A 20,994-nucleotide genomic window follows, 5' to 3' on the forward strand; every position below is an offset into this window, starting at 1 on the left:
CCAAAATATAATCTGTCTTCTTAATTAACGAAAACAATACAAATGCAAGACTAGTAATTAAATTTTGCATCTTTGGTCAATTTGGGAAAAGTTATTCAATATTTTTTTGAAATATAAATTTGAATATGAAATTCAAAATGTATGGAAATTATTACTCTTAGTGTTTAAAAAAATGATGAACTTAACGAGTGTTTTAAAAGTAATTCTTATAATTATCATATTAAGTAATTTTTTTTGGATACATTGAAATCATTATAAAGTACCCACTCTTTAGGAAAAACCTTTTGTCTCTTACATTAATTAATTACCAAAAATTAAGAGGAGGAAAATGGCATGTTAAGAGTTATGATGAAAAATAAAGGTTAGATTAGGTAGAGAGACAAATGTCATAATAAGCTCGGGAAGAGGGGAGACCCGCTCGTGCGGACAAGCCACTCACGCTCTCTAATGAATTCATTTTATTTTGTTAGTAAAGTGAGATTAGACTAATATAATAATTAGCTAAAAAACAAAATTTTTAATCACAGAAGAAAAATGGGCTCAAAAACCAGAGGATTTTACTCGCTTCCCAAAGTTACCGCTCCCTCTAAAATACCTTTCAAACACAGCCTTTTTCCCACCATTCGAGAACCCCTCTCTATATATATACCCTCCATATCTCTTCTCTTTTCTTCACCTTCACTCCAGCTATCTACCAATCCTCTTCTTCCATTGAAAAGACACTACCCAGTTACCCTTTTGAGGGAAAACAGTAAGGAATTCGTAAGCAGAAAACAGAGAGCTGAAGGCTGTGAGGAAGTGAGAGGAAAAAAGGGGAGGAAATTTTTTAAGGATAGGAAGGAGATCAATGGCAACTGATAAGGTGGTGGAGACTGTGATTGTTGGGAATTATGTGGAGATGGAAACTGAAGGGAAGCCTACGGGTATGAAAAGCAGGATTTCTAAGATCTTTTGGCATGGTGGTTCTGTTTATGATGCCTGGTTTAGCTGTGCATCTAATCAGGTTTGTCATCTTTTGCTTTTCCCACTATGTTGTTACCTATGAAACAGTGGTTTAACACATGTGACAGAGATTCATAATTTGTTGCTTCTTTGTTTCTGCAGGTGGCTCAAGTGTTGCTTACATTGCCATACTCATTTTCCCAGCTGGGGATGCTCTCTGGCATTCTCTTTCAGCTGTTCTATGGGTTGCTGGGTAGCTGGACAGCTTATCTCATTAGCATACTCTATGTAGAATATAGAACAAGAAAAGAAAGAGAAAAAGTTGATTTCAGGAACCATGTCATTCAGGTTAATTAACTTTTGAACTCTATACAAACAACTTCATGAAAGAAACTGATGAAAAGCAACTCTTCTTTTTTTAATCTCAAAATATTAACTTTCTCTGTTAATTGTATAGTGGTTTGAGGTTCTTGATGGACTCCTTGGAAAACACTGGAGGAACGTGGGTTTGGCATTTAACTGCACTTTTCTTCTCTTTGGATCTGTCATTCAACTCATAGCTTGTGCAAGGTAACTACTCATCTCTGACTCTTATATTTGCTTTATTGGTATCCACAATTTAAAATTGTTGGCTCCAAATGAATAAGGAATCATCTCCTTGCACCCTGACAAAACTAATCTCCCTGCTGTTGGGTATCTTTTGTTTTGTTGTTGCAGCAACATATATTACATAAATGATAATCTGGACAAGCGGACCTGGACTTACATCTTTGGGGCTTGTTGTGCCACCACAGTCTTTATTCCTTCATTCCACAATTACAGAATCTGGTCCTTTCTTGGCCTTGTCATGACCACCTACACTGCATGGTATCTCACCATTGCCTCCCTCCTTCATGGCCAGGTAATTGACAAACTCTCACTTACCAGTTAAACACGTGAAGATTTTAGCTACTTTAAGGAGTTGAGCCAATTCAAAATCAAGTTAATAGCAATATGACAGCACATTTACTTGTCAACTGGACAACTTTTCCAAGATATATAGATTTGATGCCTGAATATTTTTTCTTCTTTTTTTTACATGAAACTCTTGAACATATATATGGCCAGCTTGGCCCACAAGTGCTGGGTTTGAAATCAGTCAAAAGAGAAAACCTGGTTGTCCCATTTCCTGTCAAGAATGAATATTGCAAACTGATATAAGTTTTATTATAATAAACCTTATGAGTATAATATATAAGCAATGATATTAAACCTGCCAATGTAGGTAGAGGGAGTCCGGCATTCTGGTCCGACCAAGCTGGTGCTATACTTCACCGGGGCCACAAACATTCTCTACACATTTGGGGGACATGCTGTTACTGTGTAAGACAAGTTTATATGTAGAATCCGTGTCTTTTACGTTATCTACAAATCTGCCCATGTTTTTTCAAGTCGATAAATTGTGTAGTTAATGTATTTGTGCCTTGGGTCTTAACTCATAATCTGCTGTGGAGAACTATAAATGCATAAAAGCAGTTGTGAAAATGACCAGCGCTTCACTTCTTCAGACGTGATCTGACCATTGGAGATCTAATGACCAATTTATGTCCAAAAGCACATAATTCTCTCAAATACTTTAAAGTTTGAAATATCAATCATTCATATTAGTATAAAGTGTATATATATAACTATTATTGGAGCTTTTCATTCCCCAAATTGCCCTTTGTAGGCGTGGAAGGTAAAAAGCTGCTTCCTTCTTGGAAACCCTAGTATTCCTTTTCAATGTGGAAAAGCCAATGATCTTTTTTCCTTTACTTTCGCTTTTTTCATGAGGAGAGGTCAAGAGGGTGGGGTCCACTTTGTTCAGTGAATCCAGCACAACCCACAGACAGGGAAAAAGACCGTAAAGCTTATGGAGATGAAAGCGGTGGCTTGAGGCCTTAAAACCCAAAATTAATCTGCCTCGAGCAGACCTCTCCCAGGCCCTGATATTGATACTGTAGTACAAGAGAAATGATGTACATAGTTAATACTACCAAGTAGTTTGCTAATTAATGAAGAAATTAACTTTGTTGCAGGGAGATCATGCACGCAATGTGGAAGCCTCAGAAGTTCAAGGCTATATACCTGCTAGCCACACTGTATGTGCTGACACTGACACTTCCCTCGGCTGCTGCTGTTTATTGGGCATTTGGAGACATGCTTCTCAATCACTCAAATGCTTTTTCTCTTCTCCCAAGAACTCCCTTCAGAGACATGGCTGTCATTTTAATGCTTATCCACCAGGCATGCCTATGACTTCATTATTTGTATCATACATACCTACATACATGTGCACATTCATTATTATATTAACAAATGTTCATTTTTAGTACATCCATGCATTTCCTACATTGATACTTGTTCATTTTATTGATGGTAATTTTGGTGGGCATTGCGCAGTTCATAACATTTGGGTTTGCAAGCACGCCACTGTATTTTGTATGGGAGAAAGCAATCGGGATGCATGAGTGCAAGAGCCTGTGCAAGAGAGCAGCAGCAAGATTGCCAGTGGTCATTCCCATTTGGTTCTTGGCCATCATTTTCCCATTCTTTGGACCCATCAACTCTACCGTAGGATCCCTCCTCGTTAGCTTCACTGTCTACATCATTCCTGCACTGGCGCACATCTTCACCTTCAGATCAGCCACTGCCCGAGAGGTATTACACTCCCATCCATCATCCTAAAAAACGATCAACAAGGAATTAAACAAACCTCAAAGCTTAGCTAATCAGAGTAAGAAATGTCAATGTCAAGACATCTCAGAAGTTCTGCTTTATGTCAGATTCAAACGTTTGACTGAAGAAGTGAGAGAATTAAAAATTGATGTCATTAACCGTTGATTTAATAAAATCCAAGCGTTAAGGATAAGAAATGCAGGGTGATAGCGTGTGGTCACAGTCTAGCAGACCAGTCCCGGGTCTTTCTCCTAAGCTGATAATCTTCTAGATTTAACACTGAACATCTTTTGACAACATTTTGATAGTTGTGAGTTAGTAATATTATCTGCCTTTGCTTATTTCATGAAAAAGGCATTAATTTTTGTTGCAAAAGGCACGAGATTCGTGCTGCAACTGTGAACCAGAATATGTTCACGTACGTACCTGATTCCCCATATCTGGGGGGTACTGCAGAAAGCTTGTCTTTTCTTGATACGCTTCATCTTTTGGTACCAAAAATAACTCTGGGAAAAGATGTAGGTCCCTAATTAATGCGAGTCCCACGAAAACAGTGAGATGCAAACACGAGATTTGGGCTCATATTGACCGTTGGATCCATTGATCCATCTATGATTATTAACATGTGGGATTTCCTGAACGGCTGTGATGCAGAATGCAGTGGAGCAACCACCGAAGTACTTCGGAAGATGGGTGGGGACGTACGTGATCAACATCTTTGTAGTGGTTTGGGTGCTGATTGTTGGGTTTGGATTCGGTGGTTGGGCGAGCATGACAAATTTCATTCACCAGATTGACACATTCGGGCTCTTCACAAAATGTTACCAATGCCCACCGCCAGCAATGCCAGCTTCACCACCACCTCACGGCCTCAACGCCACCGCGGCTGCTCCTCTACACCACCCTTTCAACCACACTCGCAGCCCTTGATTCGTCTCAACTTACAGGGGTTCCCCTCGTGGCTTAACTACAACCATGAATATGTCATCGTGTCATTTGCACACTTTGGTCATCTTTGTTACTTCAGCCTGTAGACAGAGAAAATTAAAATTGGGAGTTAAATGGAAGTTCATGAATCAGATTAATTATCTTTAACTAGTCCAGTCAATTCCTGTACACACAAATGCCACCCTTTTTGAGTCTTTCTCTGTCTTTTTTATTTAGCTTAGAGAGTTTGTAATGCATTTCCAAGAGAAAAACAAAAAAAAAGAAGAAGAAAGGAAACAAAGTTTGTATGAAAAAATTGAAGATCTCTACTTCTAGCTTTGGTTCAGTCTCTTATGATATAAGATTAATGTCAGCATTTCCTTGCACATTTGTTCCTACATTTGGAGATTTATTTCATTTTAGAAACTAGAAAGTGGTGAAGACAATTGACCAAGGCACACATTTAGCAAATCGAGTGGAAACAAGCATACATGAAACATTACAGAGAAAATGAAAGTGGAATCTGCTTTACTAGAACATGACAGAATATGAAGTCCAAAACCTACTGATAAAGATTGGATCTATTCGATTCTGCTGCAAATAGATTCGCAGTGATTTGTCTCATTTATCTTCTTCTCCACTCTGTACTTTTCTCTGTTCAAAGGCTTAGCCAAAATAAGGTATGTTCAATAGGAAACAAATGATACAAGCCTAGAAGATTTCCGTTTGGGATTATACTATGAAGTACCTGAAATCTTTTGTTGTGTCAAGCATATATAAGAATGTTCATGATGTATCCTTGCTTGAGGACCAGTAAGCTGTTCCAGAACAGCCAAAAACGATTCACAGAATTGCTGCCATTTGAAAAACTGAATTGCAATTGGATAACCTAGTACGAGTTACAATACTTCAACCAGCTGGTAGAACTGATGAAGGAGATTATTAGCAGGCCTTGGAATCAAATTTATCAGGGTGAAAATCTTGATTTTGATCCCACAGTACTCTTCCCGCTTTCACACCCCATATCTAGGAGCGTTGGAGCTTGGACCTTGAAAGTGATAATTCAAGCAATAAAGCAGCTTCATGCAGCATAGGGAGAAGCATGTATAGTTGAAACCTCTAAAGCTTCTTTTTCTTCCCTTTTTTTCCATCTATGTTTATCCATGATGATGAGAAATGAGGTGATGATAAATCATAAAATGGCTTACCAAACATACCCAAATGATTAAAGAAGAAGGTAAAAATGACGTAAGGGATAGGGTGTTGCTTAAATGTTGGGCGATAAAGCTGGTAGACATGGATACACCAATGGCACTGTGGGGAATCTTAATAATCTTCCAGCCATGAAAAGCTGAGATGTAGCAGCAGTCACACAAAGTTGTCAAAGCTCCCTTTTATGAGAGACCATATGATCTTTGCAAGAGCATGCGACCCCGGATAAAAACCAAAGGCTCGAGGCTTTTTCGGTTAAAAAGTGGTTCTCTTTATTCGCTAGACAACAGGACAAACGGTATCAAGTTCGGAGACATGCTCTTCTCCTGCTACACAATTTTCTTTTTCTTTTGTTTTTTTTTCGCAGTCTCCTCCATTTGTTCAAGACATGACAATCTGACAATGCTTCAAGGCTTTCGAATTCTCTGAGGAAATTTTAACAATTTCGAGATCATTCCAGGATTAATATGATGATTAATTCAAAAATATTAAAGAAAGGAAAAGAGAAAGTATTGCTTAAACCAAAAGTGTCCGAGCAATATATTCTCATTTTTACAATAGTTCTTCATACTTTATGTGGTTGAAAATAAATAAATAAATGCATTTAAGAGTGGGTTTATTTGTAAAAATAAAAAATATTTACACCCAAAAAAAAAATGAAGTTGGAAAAAAAATAAAATTTTAAAAAAGCTACTGAACTATATATTATTTAAATAAAATTTTTATTTGTTATTACTTTTAAAAAAAATTAAAATTTTATTTTAATTCAAATATATTTTTAAAATTAACAAAACTATAATCTTTTTTCGAATTGTCATATAACAATTGTCACTTTTTATCAACATAATTTTTGACGTGGCATGCTGGTGAGTAAAATCTTCCATAGCCAATCCTGAGTCGGTAGTGGAATCATAAAAAAAAAAAAATTCTGATTCCTCTCTTTCTCAACTATCTTTCAAACGAAGTAGTTATTTAAAAAAATAATTTTTTTTTCAAATCTTAAAGGAAAAACTTGTAGGTAAAAGATTTTTATATTTTCAATTTTCTTTAGATTTAGAGAAAATGATATTTTCAAAAAATTATTCTATTTAAAAGAAAGACGAGAATGAGAGAAATTAAAAAAAAAAAATTATTTTGTGATTTCCATGTCGGGTGACCATGGGACTCACCACCATGACATGTCATTTTACCACCTAATAACTTCATCCGCCATCACGACATGTTAGGTACCAGTCAAAAGTCACGTGGGCAAGAAATATTAATTGTTATTTTTTAGTTGAAATATTTTTATTTAAAATAAAAATTTAAGAGTTTTATTTAAATGTAATAAAAAAGATTAAAAACTTATTTAAATAATTATGTATAGTTCAAAAAAAATTTTATGCATTAAGCCAATTTAAATTGAATTCCTTTTTCTTGGCTTTTATGCCTACACCTCCTCGATCTTTCTCTTGTCCAAAACACTGCCGCTATTGAGATGATCCACTACGGTAAGTAAAACCACCGGGAAACTGAAATCTGAGCCCAATCTGCTAGTGAAACTCAAATCTCTTCGGCGGAACCATGGTTCCACGTAGCACGTCATCGTTCATATAGTCACAAACCGGCAGGCTGGCATCCAGCACTTGATGAGCTAAAAAGAAACAAAAGAAATCTTCGATGACTACAAAATTGGAGCTTCTTCTTGTAAATATATTGCCTTCACATGTTAAATATAAGCATATGGTCAGTTATATATATAGACGTATGAATTTGGACTACAAGATATAAGGTAAAAAATTGCCTAAAAGGATGGATGGGTGATTTTTGAGTTTGTAAATCTTCTCTGAGAAGCTAAATTTTGGAAGAAGCAGTGTCCCACCATGGGAGGAATCGAAGTCCTTGAGTTGCGATTGAATATCTTGTCCATATCAAGTTTGGTGTTCAATCGCACGTAGTGTTCCTTGTCCATATTGTTGGATCCGTGATGTGGACCATTCTCATACACAAAAGGCCATCGTTGAGTTGCAACAGCCAATGGGCCACTCTCAAATGAAAGGAAATGCAATGCATCCTAAAAATGAATAAACAGGGCCAGAGGCTTCACCAAACAAATTGCCTTTTTAAGGGAAATGGAAAAAACGAAAATGAACAACTTGACTGCCAACACCCATACTGGTGCGCTTCGTTATTGAGCTCAGTCAACGCTGTCAGTGCTTTGAAAATCAAATTCCCGTTTGGGCGAATTGGACTCCAAGTTTGTAAACATCAATCACCTTCCAGGTCAATTGGTGTCATTATAATCGGCCAGTACGAACCTGTAGGTGGATTTAGGGGATAAGTTTCCAAGCCAACCCAAAACCCAATCCTCCAAGCAAACCGAAGGTTAAAAATCTTAACTTCAATCTGGTCACGCGCACACACGCAAACCTGCTTGTTCACTTAGACATTATCTCCGTAGTTAAACAATGAGGTTTCCACTTCAAAGCCCAATACTCTTGGAAAAAGGGATGCGAGATTTGCTCAATAAGAAACCATTACCCACTGCCATTGGCTATCACTACCTAAGAAACTTGGCACTGCAAGTGTCAAAAACAAGCAAGATGGTTAAACCCCAAGTCTTGCATCCCCACAAGTAAAAGCTATACAAGTTCCTGAGTTTCCCTCGCTTTTTCTCAACAAAGCCCATCAACCCTGTTCTTATCCTAAAGTAGCAAAGAGGTCCACAATCACTCTTACAGTCCAAGAACGCATTAAACACCACCAGCCTGTCTCAGCGAACCGTTTTATTAATTGACTGTAAAACACAGTACTAAACTTGAATTAAGCATTAACTGAACCCTCAAAAACACAGAAATGGGTCAGAGCAGAAAGGAATGGACCACTAAGTGATTAGAAAAAAAGCAAGGAAGCACCCCATAATTGGGTGGCTTTATTTTGCATTATTCATGCGCTTTATTCACCAATGAGTCCCATTGTCCCAAGCTTTTCAAATATAAAGGAAAAAGAGCAGGAGCCCTCTGCAGTCCGTCCCTACGCATCTAAAAGAAACAAACAAAAGAAACCTAAGAAAGAAGGGCATCATGCTGAAAATGTCACTTTCATCAACTTGTTCCCACAAACACAATATATCAACCATATAAACACATCTTCCAGTCCATGGCCCCTCTTTCCCCTCAATTCATTTTCTCCCTCAGAGCCAGTAAATCCCCAAGATTCACTCAGAATTTGTACTCACACTCCAAAAAGAAAATTAAATAATCATAATCAGACAACTGCCTCCAAGAAAGGCAATATAATATTTGAACAGAGATATTAACATATGTCCCAAGTATTTGACTAAGTAATTTGATCAGATAACATCCAAATTATTGAAAAAAAACAACCTTCTAAAAATCAAACCAACGAAATTTTCCATAGGAAATGTAATATAAAGAGAAAACACGAAAAAGATATTGAACCAAACCAGCTTGTATTTATATTATATGTGTATAAACACTTGACAGTGAGAGTTTTAACATCATTGTTTCTTCACCATTTTCACTTAGCAATTCTAAATCCACTCCACTGTGACCCTAAAGTTCCCATTACAACCATCTTTCCAAACACCAAAAAACCTAACATAGGAAGCAAGAGCCCACAAACTGACTAGGAACAATCCTTCTTAAAAAACAAAACGACATAAAAAAGCCAACCATACTTGATAATAACGAAACCGACAGAAATAGTACCGAAGGGAAAAAGGAAGGGTCAGAGGAATTGTGAAAAGACACAGTAAACCCCTCTCCGCCTTAACGACCATTGTTCGGACACTCCCTTGCGAAATGCCCAGAGCCGCCACAGTTATAACAAGCCCCTGAACCACCGCCGCCTCCTCCTCCACCGTATCTCCCTCCGCCACCACCGCCACCTTGTCCACAATCCCTTGCCAAATGTCCCATCTCCCCACACTTAAAGCAACCACCACCGCCACCACCATAACCACCGCCACCGCCACCGCCATAACCACCTCTCCTTCCGCCACCACCACCACCGTAGCCGCCGCCTCCATAACCACCAGACCCACCGCCTCCATATCCACCACCACCATAACTTCCGCCGCCGCCGCCACCGCCACCGCGTCCGGATCTCGTGGTGCCACGAACAGGGTTCCCGTTGGGGCCAGTAACATCAACAGCCTTGGTACGACCACCATCAGAAGACTCGATAACGAACTCGACCTCTTCACCATCAGCGAGGCTACGGAAACCCTCGGAACGGATCGAAGACTGGTGAACAAACAAATCCTCGCCGCCCTCATCTGGCGTTATGAACCCAAACCCCTTTTGGTCACTGAACCACTTCACTTTCCCAGTCATCCTACTCTCACCCATCTCTTTTTCAGATCTATAAACCCTAACAAAACCCCTCACACCACACTCGGAGGACAGAAAAAACAGAGAGGCGTAGAAATGAAGGGGAGGTGGGGACTTTATATTGCAGATCAGAGCAATGCAAATGGTGTGACTGCCACGTCAGCGTTAGAAATTAATAATATAAAAAGTTTAATTAATTAAAATGAGGAGCGGTTTGTTACTCTGTTTTCCATCTTGGAGATCAAAGCGAAGGCTTTGTTTCGGAGGAAGTGATCGGACGGCTGGGGATTTGGGTCAAGTGGAATATGGACCGTCCGATATTTCGATGGGAGGGGTGTTTCGGGAATATAATGGTTTTCGGAGGGAGTCAAATTACGAAAGAGTCCAGAGTCCAGAGAGGACAAGGTTGATGGGACCCGCAGTAAAGGAAAAAAATCTGATGAAAAGACTATCCTATCTTTCTCCTGCTGCAAACTGCACGGAGCTTGTAAATTGTGATCATTAATTAAGTTAATTAATTTTTTGATAAGAGAGAGAAAAAAAAAGGCCGGAGAACTGGTCAAAGGGTAAAATTGGAAGTCAAGATTGAAGACTCTCAGTCTGAGAGGCATGTGTGGGATGGGACTTTTCAATGGACTATTTGTCCTTTCAACTCGAAAAGCAAAATTTGCTCCTAAGCATCTTTCACGACATCATTAATTAATCCGATTAATTTGTAACTTTTTTATTTTTTAATAAAATAAAATATTATATATATATATATTAATATTATTTGTCATTACTTTGTGAATTTTATCAAGTTTTTAAAATTATACTTACAGATAGATAAAATAGAATTTTTTATTTACATAATTTAAAATTATATTTGAATTTCACTTAGAACCCAAATTCAAATTTAAATTTGAAATTTTTTGTATAAATTAATTATATCATATCTAACCTAATGAATCTCAAACATAAAATATAAAACTGAACCCAGGTTTCAAGTTTCTTAATCGAACTGAACTCGAACCTAACACAGTATTGACTCGACCCGGCTCAGTTACATTCGTTTGCAACTATAGGGGTAAGATTACAATTGATTGGTATAGCAACTGTTTTAATATTTATTTTTTAATTACTATATGTGAGGAAAGTTTAAATAAAAAGTGAGAATTATAATTAATATATGCTTTGCTTTGACTAATACTAAACTTGGGTTTTGAGTCGTCCAAGGCTCGAATGCCGAAGCAGAGCTGGTGGCATCTGCCAAAGAAAATGAGTTTGGTAGCAGATCACGAAACTAGCAGTAGAAAATAAGGAAAAAAAATTATACTTTCAAGTAAATGACAGTTTCCACAACTGGGAAAAAAGAGAACCAACTTATCCCTAGCGGTAATAAGCAACCAAGGCAAACAAAGTTTTCCCAAAATTGGCAATGGCGGGGCGGGGGGGAGAGAGGTGCACTGACCCATCAGCACTTCACGAGTATTCAAAGAGGTTTTTCAATGGCAGGAAAAAGAATTTTCTGTGTTTAACATGGATTGATGGTAAGTTTGATTCAACTCTGCTAACTTCCTCTTTTTCTTCCTTTCATCGACCTAGTGATTAGGTAAACGTACTCCTGTCATTCATGCGCAGCCTGCACACTGACAGAAAGCGTTTCTGTTTCTTGCGGGCGGCCCCTTCTGCTTTCCTGTCCAGTTGCCAATTCAAAGTTTTCAATATCCAGACCATACAAAATCAGTCAGGTCCTTGGCGGTACGAAGAAGTCGTAATAGAACGGAATTCGTGACCAGAATATGTTGAAAGCTTGTATAATCGAAGATCTCAAGTATGGACATTGGGACCAGAAAGCCCAGAAGTTTTAGAACCATTTTGTAAAAAAGTTTGCAGGCTCTTGGTTTAGCTTACAGTTTCATTCTTTTGCCCAAACCCACTTTTTTTCTTCAAGGCTTTTGAAGGACTCGAGTCCAAATTGGGCCTTTTTCCCTTCAGGTAAACCATCCAGAATGTAAAGCTGAACCAAAATTTCATGTGCCAGATAGCACCCAAGAGAGGTTGACCTAACATGGCAAAAGCTTACCTCATGTGTATGAAATTCTTACTTGTGAATAGCTTGCGATGAAGAATCTTGGTGGCGGCTCAATGCTCTAAACAATACTACATGTTTATTTTTTGGAGCAAAGCTGTTGAGCAATCCTTTTTCACGTGTTTCAGGCGGTTTAATGAACATCTTTTCAGATATTCGAACCAGGGAATCCGAGTGTTGTTTTTTAAGCTAATCCAGCCGAGCTCTGATACGATCCTATCTGATGTAGAATGTTAAGTCACAAAAAATCCAGAATGGAACCTAAGGAGATACTTGAATGTTTTATGAAATCAGACTTAATCCAAAATGTAACAACCCAGCTTCAAGCCAGCTTCATCTATCTAAATCAAAAACCAAAATCCAAAAGCAGAAAACAAGTACTTTATTTGGATATGCATAAGGAACTTGAAAAAGTTCCAAGTTCTTTTCTTATCATGCACATGTACATTTTCCATTAATCATCATGAATTTTCGTCTCGCATGAAAATGTACAAGGGACTAATGTCTACCAATAATTAATGCAGCGTTGGTTCAGCATGACCCACATTAGAGTGATTGACAAATTTGGCTGACATGCTCTGTTCATTGACCCAGAAGCAGTTCCTCAAAACGGGAAACTTTTTTTATGGCAGAATAAAACTGGTTCTACAGTGACCCGCCACCTATTGTATTATTGAAGGTCCTGTATGGGGTTGTTAAAAGATTTCCAATTTCAAAAACATAGAAAGGAAGGGCCCTCTTCTCATGCTCATGAACACTGATTGAAGTTAATAATAGGAGAAAGAAAAAATGGAGCAGGAAAAGCAGCGTTGAAATTGTTTCAATTAAAGTATACCATCATGTAAAATGTGCTCTCAGTAATGGTCTAGTTTCTAAATCATTCACTGACAACATCAAATTTGGCAAAGAAATCATTGAACAGGATGAAATAGTAACAATAATGAGATTACAGACCATATTTTCTACAAATCTCAGCTGTTAAGAATTAGGCCTGAGATTGACGCAGTTATGACCTAGCTAGACAGGGTTTGCCAAACAATCCCGTTTAAAGGGCAATGCTACTAAAGCTGAGCAGCACATACCGTTAACAGCAAGATTTCAAAGCCAATTCCAAGATGATGTCAGGCGATACCAGCAAATTAAGATAACGTATAAGACTAAGAAAAGAGAAAACGAAGAGTAACGGTAAGAAGCATGAACTATAGGCAATAATTGTCTCCTACATGGCTACCATAGCAGTGTCGACATCAATACTAATTTATATACACTTCATCAGGGTAAATAAAACTTACAAGAGTGAAAATATTGTCAGACAATCCTGCACAAAGATATAAAGTTAATGGAATCCTCTTGAACCCCTAGATTGATAGAGTTCCAATCTACTTTTGGCTTCTGGTAATAGAGAATCAATGTCAGGATCTTCAGAGAGATGAGCTTGCTTTGATGCCCACTCGAGTACTATAAGCACCTCTTCTTGTGCAAGTGTCTCACTGTCAGGAACATTCAAGGCAATGTAACACAGCAGGGTCAATGAAGGAAACTGAACCATTTGTTCACCAAAGTAAACCAGTTGAATTAAATGCTTGGCGCCTCCTGCACTGATGATGGCTTTTGAATGATTAACGTGGAGGTAGTTTTCAGTTGTGGCGAACTTGTTAAGTGCAATGGCAGCCTCCATGGAAATATCTGCTTCCCTTTCATCAAGCAGTTTCACCAATGGCGCAATAATCCTTGTTTCAGTCGCTCGGAAAGTCCTGGCCAAGTTTCCAATAGCTTTGATGCAAGGCACAAGGAGGTCTGAGTCTGCCTTTTCTATGACTTTGAGTAACTGCTCCACAACAGCTCTGGCGGCAGGGGAAGTGGGCTTGAAAGCAGAGCGTCTCAGGTCAGCATTTTGCTCAGCTACAGCTGTTATTTCCATCAATGCCATGGCCGAATAGGACTGTACATCATCAGCGCCCTTCTCTAACAAAATTGCAAAGCACAAAAGAGCTCTTGATTCCGTTATGCTACGACATATACCAAGATTTCCCTTGCAAAGCTGCCAGAGAGCTCTTGCTGCCATTGCCTTCATTTGTGCTTTGGTGGTTGGGTCTTCGAATTCCCTTCCCTTAATGCTTGTTCCAGATAATGAGACATGATGTGCATGGTGTTGATGATGATGCTGGTGTGGCTTGGCATTTTGCTGGTTGCCTTTGGGATGGTTAACATGATGGTGATTCGGAGAATTATTTTTTGGTAGAGTTGGCCTTGAACTGTCAGGAGTCTGCCTTCTCATAGCGATAGTGTCAGTAATTACATTGTGCATCTGGCTAGTTATTTGATTGCCCATAGGGTGAGCTATATTACTATTAATTTGCTTATCATCATCTTCATGCTCCTTTCTATTGGTTTGCTCTGGAGCATTACTAGCCATAAAAACCGAATGAATAGACATCGTTTGCTTACTGGCAATGGCATACTTACTATGTTCTTGAACGGTCTCAAAGGCGAGATGACTGACAAGAAACCGAATTATATTATTCTGTGAAAAATGATCCTGGCATTTGGGGTGATGTGCAGCCAATTCTGATACAGCCCAAGCCACAACAGACTGAACCTTCATGTGACCTTCTTTGAGGATTTTCGCAAACACTGAGCAAACACCTGAATTCACAATCTGTTCAACACTTTCCGGGTCACGTCCCAGCAATCCAATTGCCCTTGCTGCATTTTCCTGACCCTCTATTTTCCCTTCCTTAGCCAACTTCAATAATGGAGGGATCCCTCCTTCCTCTATGATCAGCTTACCATATCGATCATTGTCCCGAGCCAAAGAAACCAACGAAGCAGAAGCATCTGATCGTTCTTCTAACGAACCTGTATAAAGAATAGCAATCTGTTCCCATATAAGACACAATATCGGTTCGTTTGCTGCAATGGGAGGGAGACCGAGATATTCATCATCACGATCATCAGCCGAGGCTGACACGCGTAAGAGCCAGGATACATCTCCTATAGAATTCTCGAGTTGCATTGATGTTTTCCTAAAGGCCGCAGCCGGGATGATGGTGAAAACTCGCTTCATGAGACCATTTGCACGGCACTTGATGACAAGACCTAGGGCCTTGTCCAGGACTTGTTCGGTGCAATCAATGATTCTGCGTGTTGGGCGTTCGTAAAGGTCGTTGCTGGCGCGAGCAGCTTGACGGAGGAGGCCTGCTAGCTTCTCGGTCTTGGCTTTAAGCTCTTGGCAGTCTTGTTTGAAAGATTGTGCTTCATCCGCGGTCTTGGTTACCTGGTCTGCCATTTGTATTGGCCTTGTCAGGATCTGTTTCACAATGTCCGCCATGGCCTAAGCGGACCCGGAAACAATGCAGCGACCTTTCAAACGATAAAATCAAACTGTGACAATGATCTTTTTTGGAGGAAAAAGAATAGGTAAGAGAATAAGTTTTGGTCCCAGACGGTGAATTTTGTGTTGCTCTCTTAAAAAGGCCAGGCTTTAACGAATGAAGAGAGAGACAGAGATGTTTCTATATATGGAGAAATTGCATTGTTTTTGCGTACTGGACCTGGAAAAAGAATATGTAAAAACCAGAAGAAACAGGGTAAAAGATATCAAAGGAGTTTTTGTGAAGGAGAAGGGTCTTGGAATCAGAATTGCGTGGATTTCCGCAGTGGGGCCAGCGGCGGTGGCCGGGAGCCGGTAAGGAGTGGTGGCGCCGCCGGTGAACGCAAATAGAGAGGGAAGGAAAGAGAGAGAGAGAGAGAGATTTGTAATGGTCAAACGAGATTTTCTCCAAAATTCATGTTCTAATATAAAACCACCGCTCTTCCTGCGTTATATATAGTAATTGAATTGATTGGTCCATAAATTCTTACAAAATACTAGTGCTATGATTGAAGTCTTAAGTCCACACCGCGTGTTCTTTTCTTCTCCGTGATTCTCACGCTCGACGATCATTATGAGGACATTGCTAAAACGTTTGCTACAAGTCAATACACTCTCCTCCGGGGAATGTGGATATCAATCCAAGCTATTCAAGTATTGACGTTGCCAAACTAGTTTCCCGCATGATTCATTGAACTCAAAATTATGTTGTTTGATCCCCATTCCTAGCTTCACCCTAGGGATAACCCACTCCTACTGAAACTTAGTCCTACCATGCTCAACAACCTGAATTTCACAAACTTTGGATGAATAAAGCCCAAAGGGTCTCATCAATTAATTACTAAAAGATGCCAAGTGTCTGCAGAGGTGAGGCAATTCTTCTTATAAATCCACGTGTTAAATGCAGGGAGATTCATGAAATCCATCACAACCATTACTGGTAAGAGAGAAACACACGAGGATGGAACTGAAATGGAGAGGGGTTCAATGTCCCCACGAATTTGATTGTATCTAATTGAAGAGAGAATAAGGAATAAAATGGCATTCATGTCCTGTTTATTTAGAAACCACCAAACGAAAGTCACAAGCCCAAGATCAACCTCATCGACATTCTTCAGCAAATTAATCGTTCACCCGAACGAAAAAATTTAGCTAGTTGATAAACTAGAATCTTTGATGAGGATACTGTTGCAGTTCTTTCTGCGGCTTGGCTGGCCCTGATCCTTGACAAACTGAGTAAATAAGTCTTGTACAATACTTTTCACTCTTGTTGCACTATACGGAACATCATAATTCAGGTTCCATTTTTGAGAGCTTGTCAGGCCAAAAAGGCAGGTGTTTTAAGCTATCTATTCTTTCTCCATTTCGAGCGAGTAAAGATAAAAGGAAGAAAAGCGTAAACTGTTGGGTAGCTGGCTTTCGATTTTCTGACAGGTTTGGGCTACGTGCGGGGCACTAGGGATTCTGGTTATCAAAAAAGAGCACAAAAATTAAAAAAAAAAAAGAAGAAGAACGGCAGATCACTTTTCTTCTGTCTGTTACTTATCTCCATCATTCGCAAAGTTGGAAGAATCCGAGTTTCTTTTGCTCTGGGCCACTAAACGAGAAAAAGGGTGGTTAAATTTTCATTTTCTATTTACTAATTGGGCATGAAAAGGGTGTGAAATCCTTCCAATTTGACATAAATGATATGGAGCAGAGATGTTACATGGAAGAGAAACCAAGTGATGATAAAGCATACGAACAATGCCCAAATTAATAGTTTGTTTTACAGGCAATGAACATAACATGCACGATTGATCCTGTACTTGTTGCGGTTCTAAATTGTCCATCAAATGAATTAACAAAAAGGTTAAAGTGATCTTGACCTCTCTTGTAGTCTTGCCTGTTAAGATTCTTGGCTCTCAGCAAAAATTAAAGACTTGGGATTGTCCTGGCAATGGAATTCTTTCGGTTTTTCTTGAACCGGAGTATTTTCATGTCTATGCCTGCATTGCAGTAATATTTAGCAGGCAAACAACAAACTCAAGAAGGTATATCTGTATGAATTTTATTACAGCAACTTGTTTTCAGAAACAGACCATGTGATATGCTTAAAGCAAGAGGAATAATTCAAATACAAACCACGTTTTTCATAAAAGGTTTTGTTTCTGCGTGCATTTGTCCATTCTACTGTAAACATTGTTGTCTCTAAACACGGTGACGTAGTCAGGATTTCGCATTTAGAAAGATGAAGAGTCGAAGACAATATAAAGCAATTTAGATGGAAAAAATTCATGTAAAATTATACAAATAAATTTTAACAATCATTTAAGGAATTAATCTTAATAATTTACTTAAAGAATTAATTAGTATAATTATAAATATTTTAATAATAATAATAATCTCAATTTCTAGATAAATTTAACAACAAAAGAAAATTAACAAATATAATAATAAAAATCACAATGGAACGCAATTAATTAAAAAATATCAAGGGTAATCAATAAATAATTCAATGGAAGCAATTTCCTAAAATTAATCATAAAAATTAAATACAATATCAATAAAAAATTCAATGAGGAAGCAATCCCAAATAAAAAACTTAATTATTTACAAGAATCTAAGCAAATAAAAAAACACAAATAATTTGTAGGAAAGCAATCAAACAATATCTAAATAAATAAGTAATAATTGACATTTGGTGCTTAATCAAATCATTGTTTTGTTACTTTTAACAAAAAATTACTAAGACGGTAAATTCTAAATCAAAAGCACAAAGAAAAAATTATTAAATAAAGAAAAAATTAAAAATTAAAAATATTGAAAATAAAATAAGTAAATAAATCAAACTTACCAATTATCATGCACAAAGAATGCTGACAAGCAAACAGTGTCATAAAAAAAAAATTTTGTTTCCGTAGTATTTGGTAAAAAGAAAAGAGAACAAGAGGGGGTGGTTGTGAGGTTTTGGAGAAGTAGGGTTTGAAAATAATTTTATTGCAATAGGTTTTATTTTAATTCTATTAAAATTAATTGTTAACTAATTGATAACTTTATTATATAGAGTTATCTTGTTATATTTTGAGTGATAAAATGGCTAAGTCTTTGAATTAGGCAAAATTGTAAGTAGTTTTCTTTGTTTTTCTTTAATTATTTAACTCAAGATTAAGCTAGTTTACTTCAAATTATTTTAGTTCAATTGTATAGTAAAATGTTTATTTTTAGCTATAGTTGATTTAGTTCTTATGTTTTTAAAATCGTCAAGAGAGAAGGGGTCAAGTGGAAAGAAATTGTACAAGTTGGCTAGATGCAGACTTCACAAAACATGCAGTGGTATTTCATACATAACTCAAGTTACAAAAGTCCAATCAACGTGATTCTTGGACCATTGAAAAATAAGAGGAAGTGCTACAATTTTTTTGTTTATCAATTCACCCATTTTTGATAAGAACCTAGTCAAAATCACGTTAGAAGTAGCATGACCGCAACAGTTCTACACTAGGCAACTTGAAGGAACAAAGCATGGAAATAGCAAGCACAACGCTGCAGCTCCAGGCTCTCAGCTCTGGAGTGTGGTCCCAGTCAACCAGTAAACTCCCAAGGCAGAAGTTTAGGTGCTGTAGCGCTAGATAAAAACTTGTTGCTCGCTAATTTATAAAGGCAAATTACTTAAGATTTTTATCAATTTTAGCAAGACATCATGCAAGTTGCACATGGTCAACAAGTAATATAATAGTGAGTGAGTTATCGCCTCACCAAGTAATTTTATTTAAATTCTTGCTAATTACTAAAATTCGGCACTCTAATTTTTTTTAAGTAATCTAATTTTGAAAATTAATTAAAATTGAAACTAAAGGAATAAATCTAAACTAATGAATTAATGCTAAGAAATTTTTAAAAGTTTAATAAAATAGAGCCTAGTACTGTGGAATTACTTTACTCTTCATTTGGATTTAATTTCATTCCTTATACTTATATCAGTGGGTTGGTTGTTAGCTTAGAATTCAAATTTATCTAAAATTCTCTGTTAAGATATTGTAAACATACCTATCTTAACTAATTTTTCATATGTCTACGTAAATTAATTAAGGTAGATTCACTAAATTTATGCTCTAATCTTGGCTGCATATGGTATTTAGATATATTTCTATCCTAAATACTAATCAAATCACCTATGCTCTAAGTGAAGTGAACACATGCTATTTAAATCCTTAATCTATTCTAAATTCTTTTTGTCAAGTTACATTTAGAAATTCAACTCAATCTAAATGTTAATCAAGCAATTAAAAACAATAAGCATTGATTTGAAATAAACAACATAATACCCATTAATATTAAGTAAAAAAAAGTTAAAATATCCAAACTACAAGTAGAGATTAACCACAATCTTAGAAATAGAAATTTAGTTAAGCATATTTAATACAACTTCTAATATTTTCATAAAAATATTCAGTTTTCCAATAAAAGGTAGAGAGTGAGATAGAACTAGTAAGAGAAAAAATGAGCTAATATAAATGATTAAAGCTCTCCCAACAAATCCTTAAATCCTCCCTTCCCCCCTTTTTTTTTTGAAAGTTTCCTCTCTTTTCTGCCTCCAAAAAACCCCTTAAAAAGTTACTCTTTTCAGCCCTAAAAAGGCCTATTTCTAACACTCCATGTAACCCTCCAATTTAAAATATCGGAGGGTGTAAAAATTTTTGTCAGCTTACGTGTCAGTGCTGCAATGCTGGAATCACGACGATGCAACTCCCAAGCTTCTACCTTGGGAGCTTATTAGTTGACTGGGACAGTGCTACAGCACTGGGAGCTCAGCGCTGCAGCGCTGCGCTTGTTGTTTCCATACTTTGTTCCCTCAAGTTGCCTAGTGCAGAATTGTTGCGGTTAGGCTAATTTTAACAGGAATTTGACTAGGTTCTGATTAGAAATGAGTGAAGTGATAAACATAAAAATTATAATCCTTTTTCTTAACTTTTTAATAGTTTAAAAATTTTATTGATTGGACTTTTGTAACTTGAGTTATGTTTAAATATCAGAGCATATTCAGTGAAGTCTACATCTAATCAACTTATATAATTCTTTGTCACTTGATTTTTTTTCTTTTGAAACTTTTAAAAACATAAGAATTAAATCAATCATAGTTAAAAATATGTATTTTTACTATACAAGTAAACAAAAATAACTTAAAATAAACTAATTCAATAATGAGTTAACTAATAAAAAAAATTACTTACAACTTTACCTAAACTCAAAAACTTAATCATTTTATCACTCAAAACATGATAAGATAGCTCTATATAGTAGAGTTATCACTAATTGTTAAGAAACATTTCATCAAATAAAAATGATTGTAAAGATAAAATTTTAAAACTTTTAAAAAATCAAAATATGTTAAAAAAATTTTAAAAGTTTTATAAGAGTGAAATTATTAAATTTGTTAAAAATAAAGATAATTTATA

The 20,994-nt window shown here is 37.0% G+C and overlaps 3 protein-coding genes across 3 annotated transcripts; 1 reads left to right on the forward strand and 2 right to left on the reverse strand.

Annotated features, from left to right (window-relative positions):
- Positions 1-669: 669 nt before the first annotated feature.
- Positions 670-4,952, forward strand: LOC18607576 (auxin transporter-like protein 5). Its single transcript, XM_007041827.3, has 8 exons — positions 670-1,003; positions 1,105-1,290; positions 1,400-1,512; positions 1,660-1,843; positions 2,207-2,304; positions 3,000-3,207; positions 3,364-3,621; positions 4,294-4,952. The coding sequence occupies exons 1-8, from the start codon at positions 848-850 to the stop codon at positions 4,567-4,569; spliced, it is 1,479 nt and encodes a 492-aa protein (XP_007041889.3). The 5' UTR covers positions 670-847; the 3' UTR covers positions 4,570-4,952.
- A 4,258-nt stretch (positions 4,953-9,210) lies between these two features.
- Positions 9,211-10,217, reverse strand: GRP2B (glycine-rich protein 2B). Its single transcript, XM_018116604.2, has one exon. It carries the CDS (start codon positions 10,128-10,130, stop codon positions 9,549-9,551), a length of 582 nt encoding a protein of 193 aa, XP_017972093.1. The 5' UTR covers positions 10,131-10,217; the 3' UTR covers positions 9,211-9,548.
- A 3,148-nt stretch (positions 10,218-13,365) lies between these two features.
- Positions 13,366-15,968, reverse strand: LOC18607579 (uncharacterized). The gene has a single exon (XM_018114569.2). The coding sequence runs from the start codon at positions 15,512-15,514 to the stop codon at positions 13,520-13,522; it is 1,995 nt and encodes a 664-aa protein (XP_017970058.1). The 5' UTR covers positions 15,515-15,968; the 3' UTR covers positions 13,366-13,519.
- Between the last annotated feature and the right edge of the window lie 5,026 nt (positions 15,969-20,994).

Source organism: Theobroma cacao, chromosome 2 (genome assembly GCF_053813885.1).
Source record: "Theobroma cacao isolate CCN51 chromosome 2, ASM5381388v1, whole genome shotgun sequence".
NCBI lineage: Eukaryota > Viridiplantae > Streptophyta > Magnoliopsida > Malvales > Malvaceae > Theobroma > Theobroma cacao.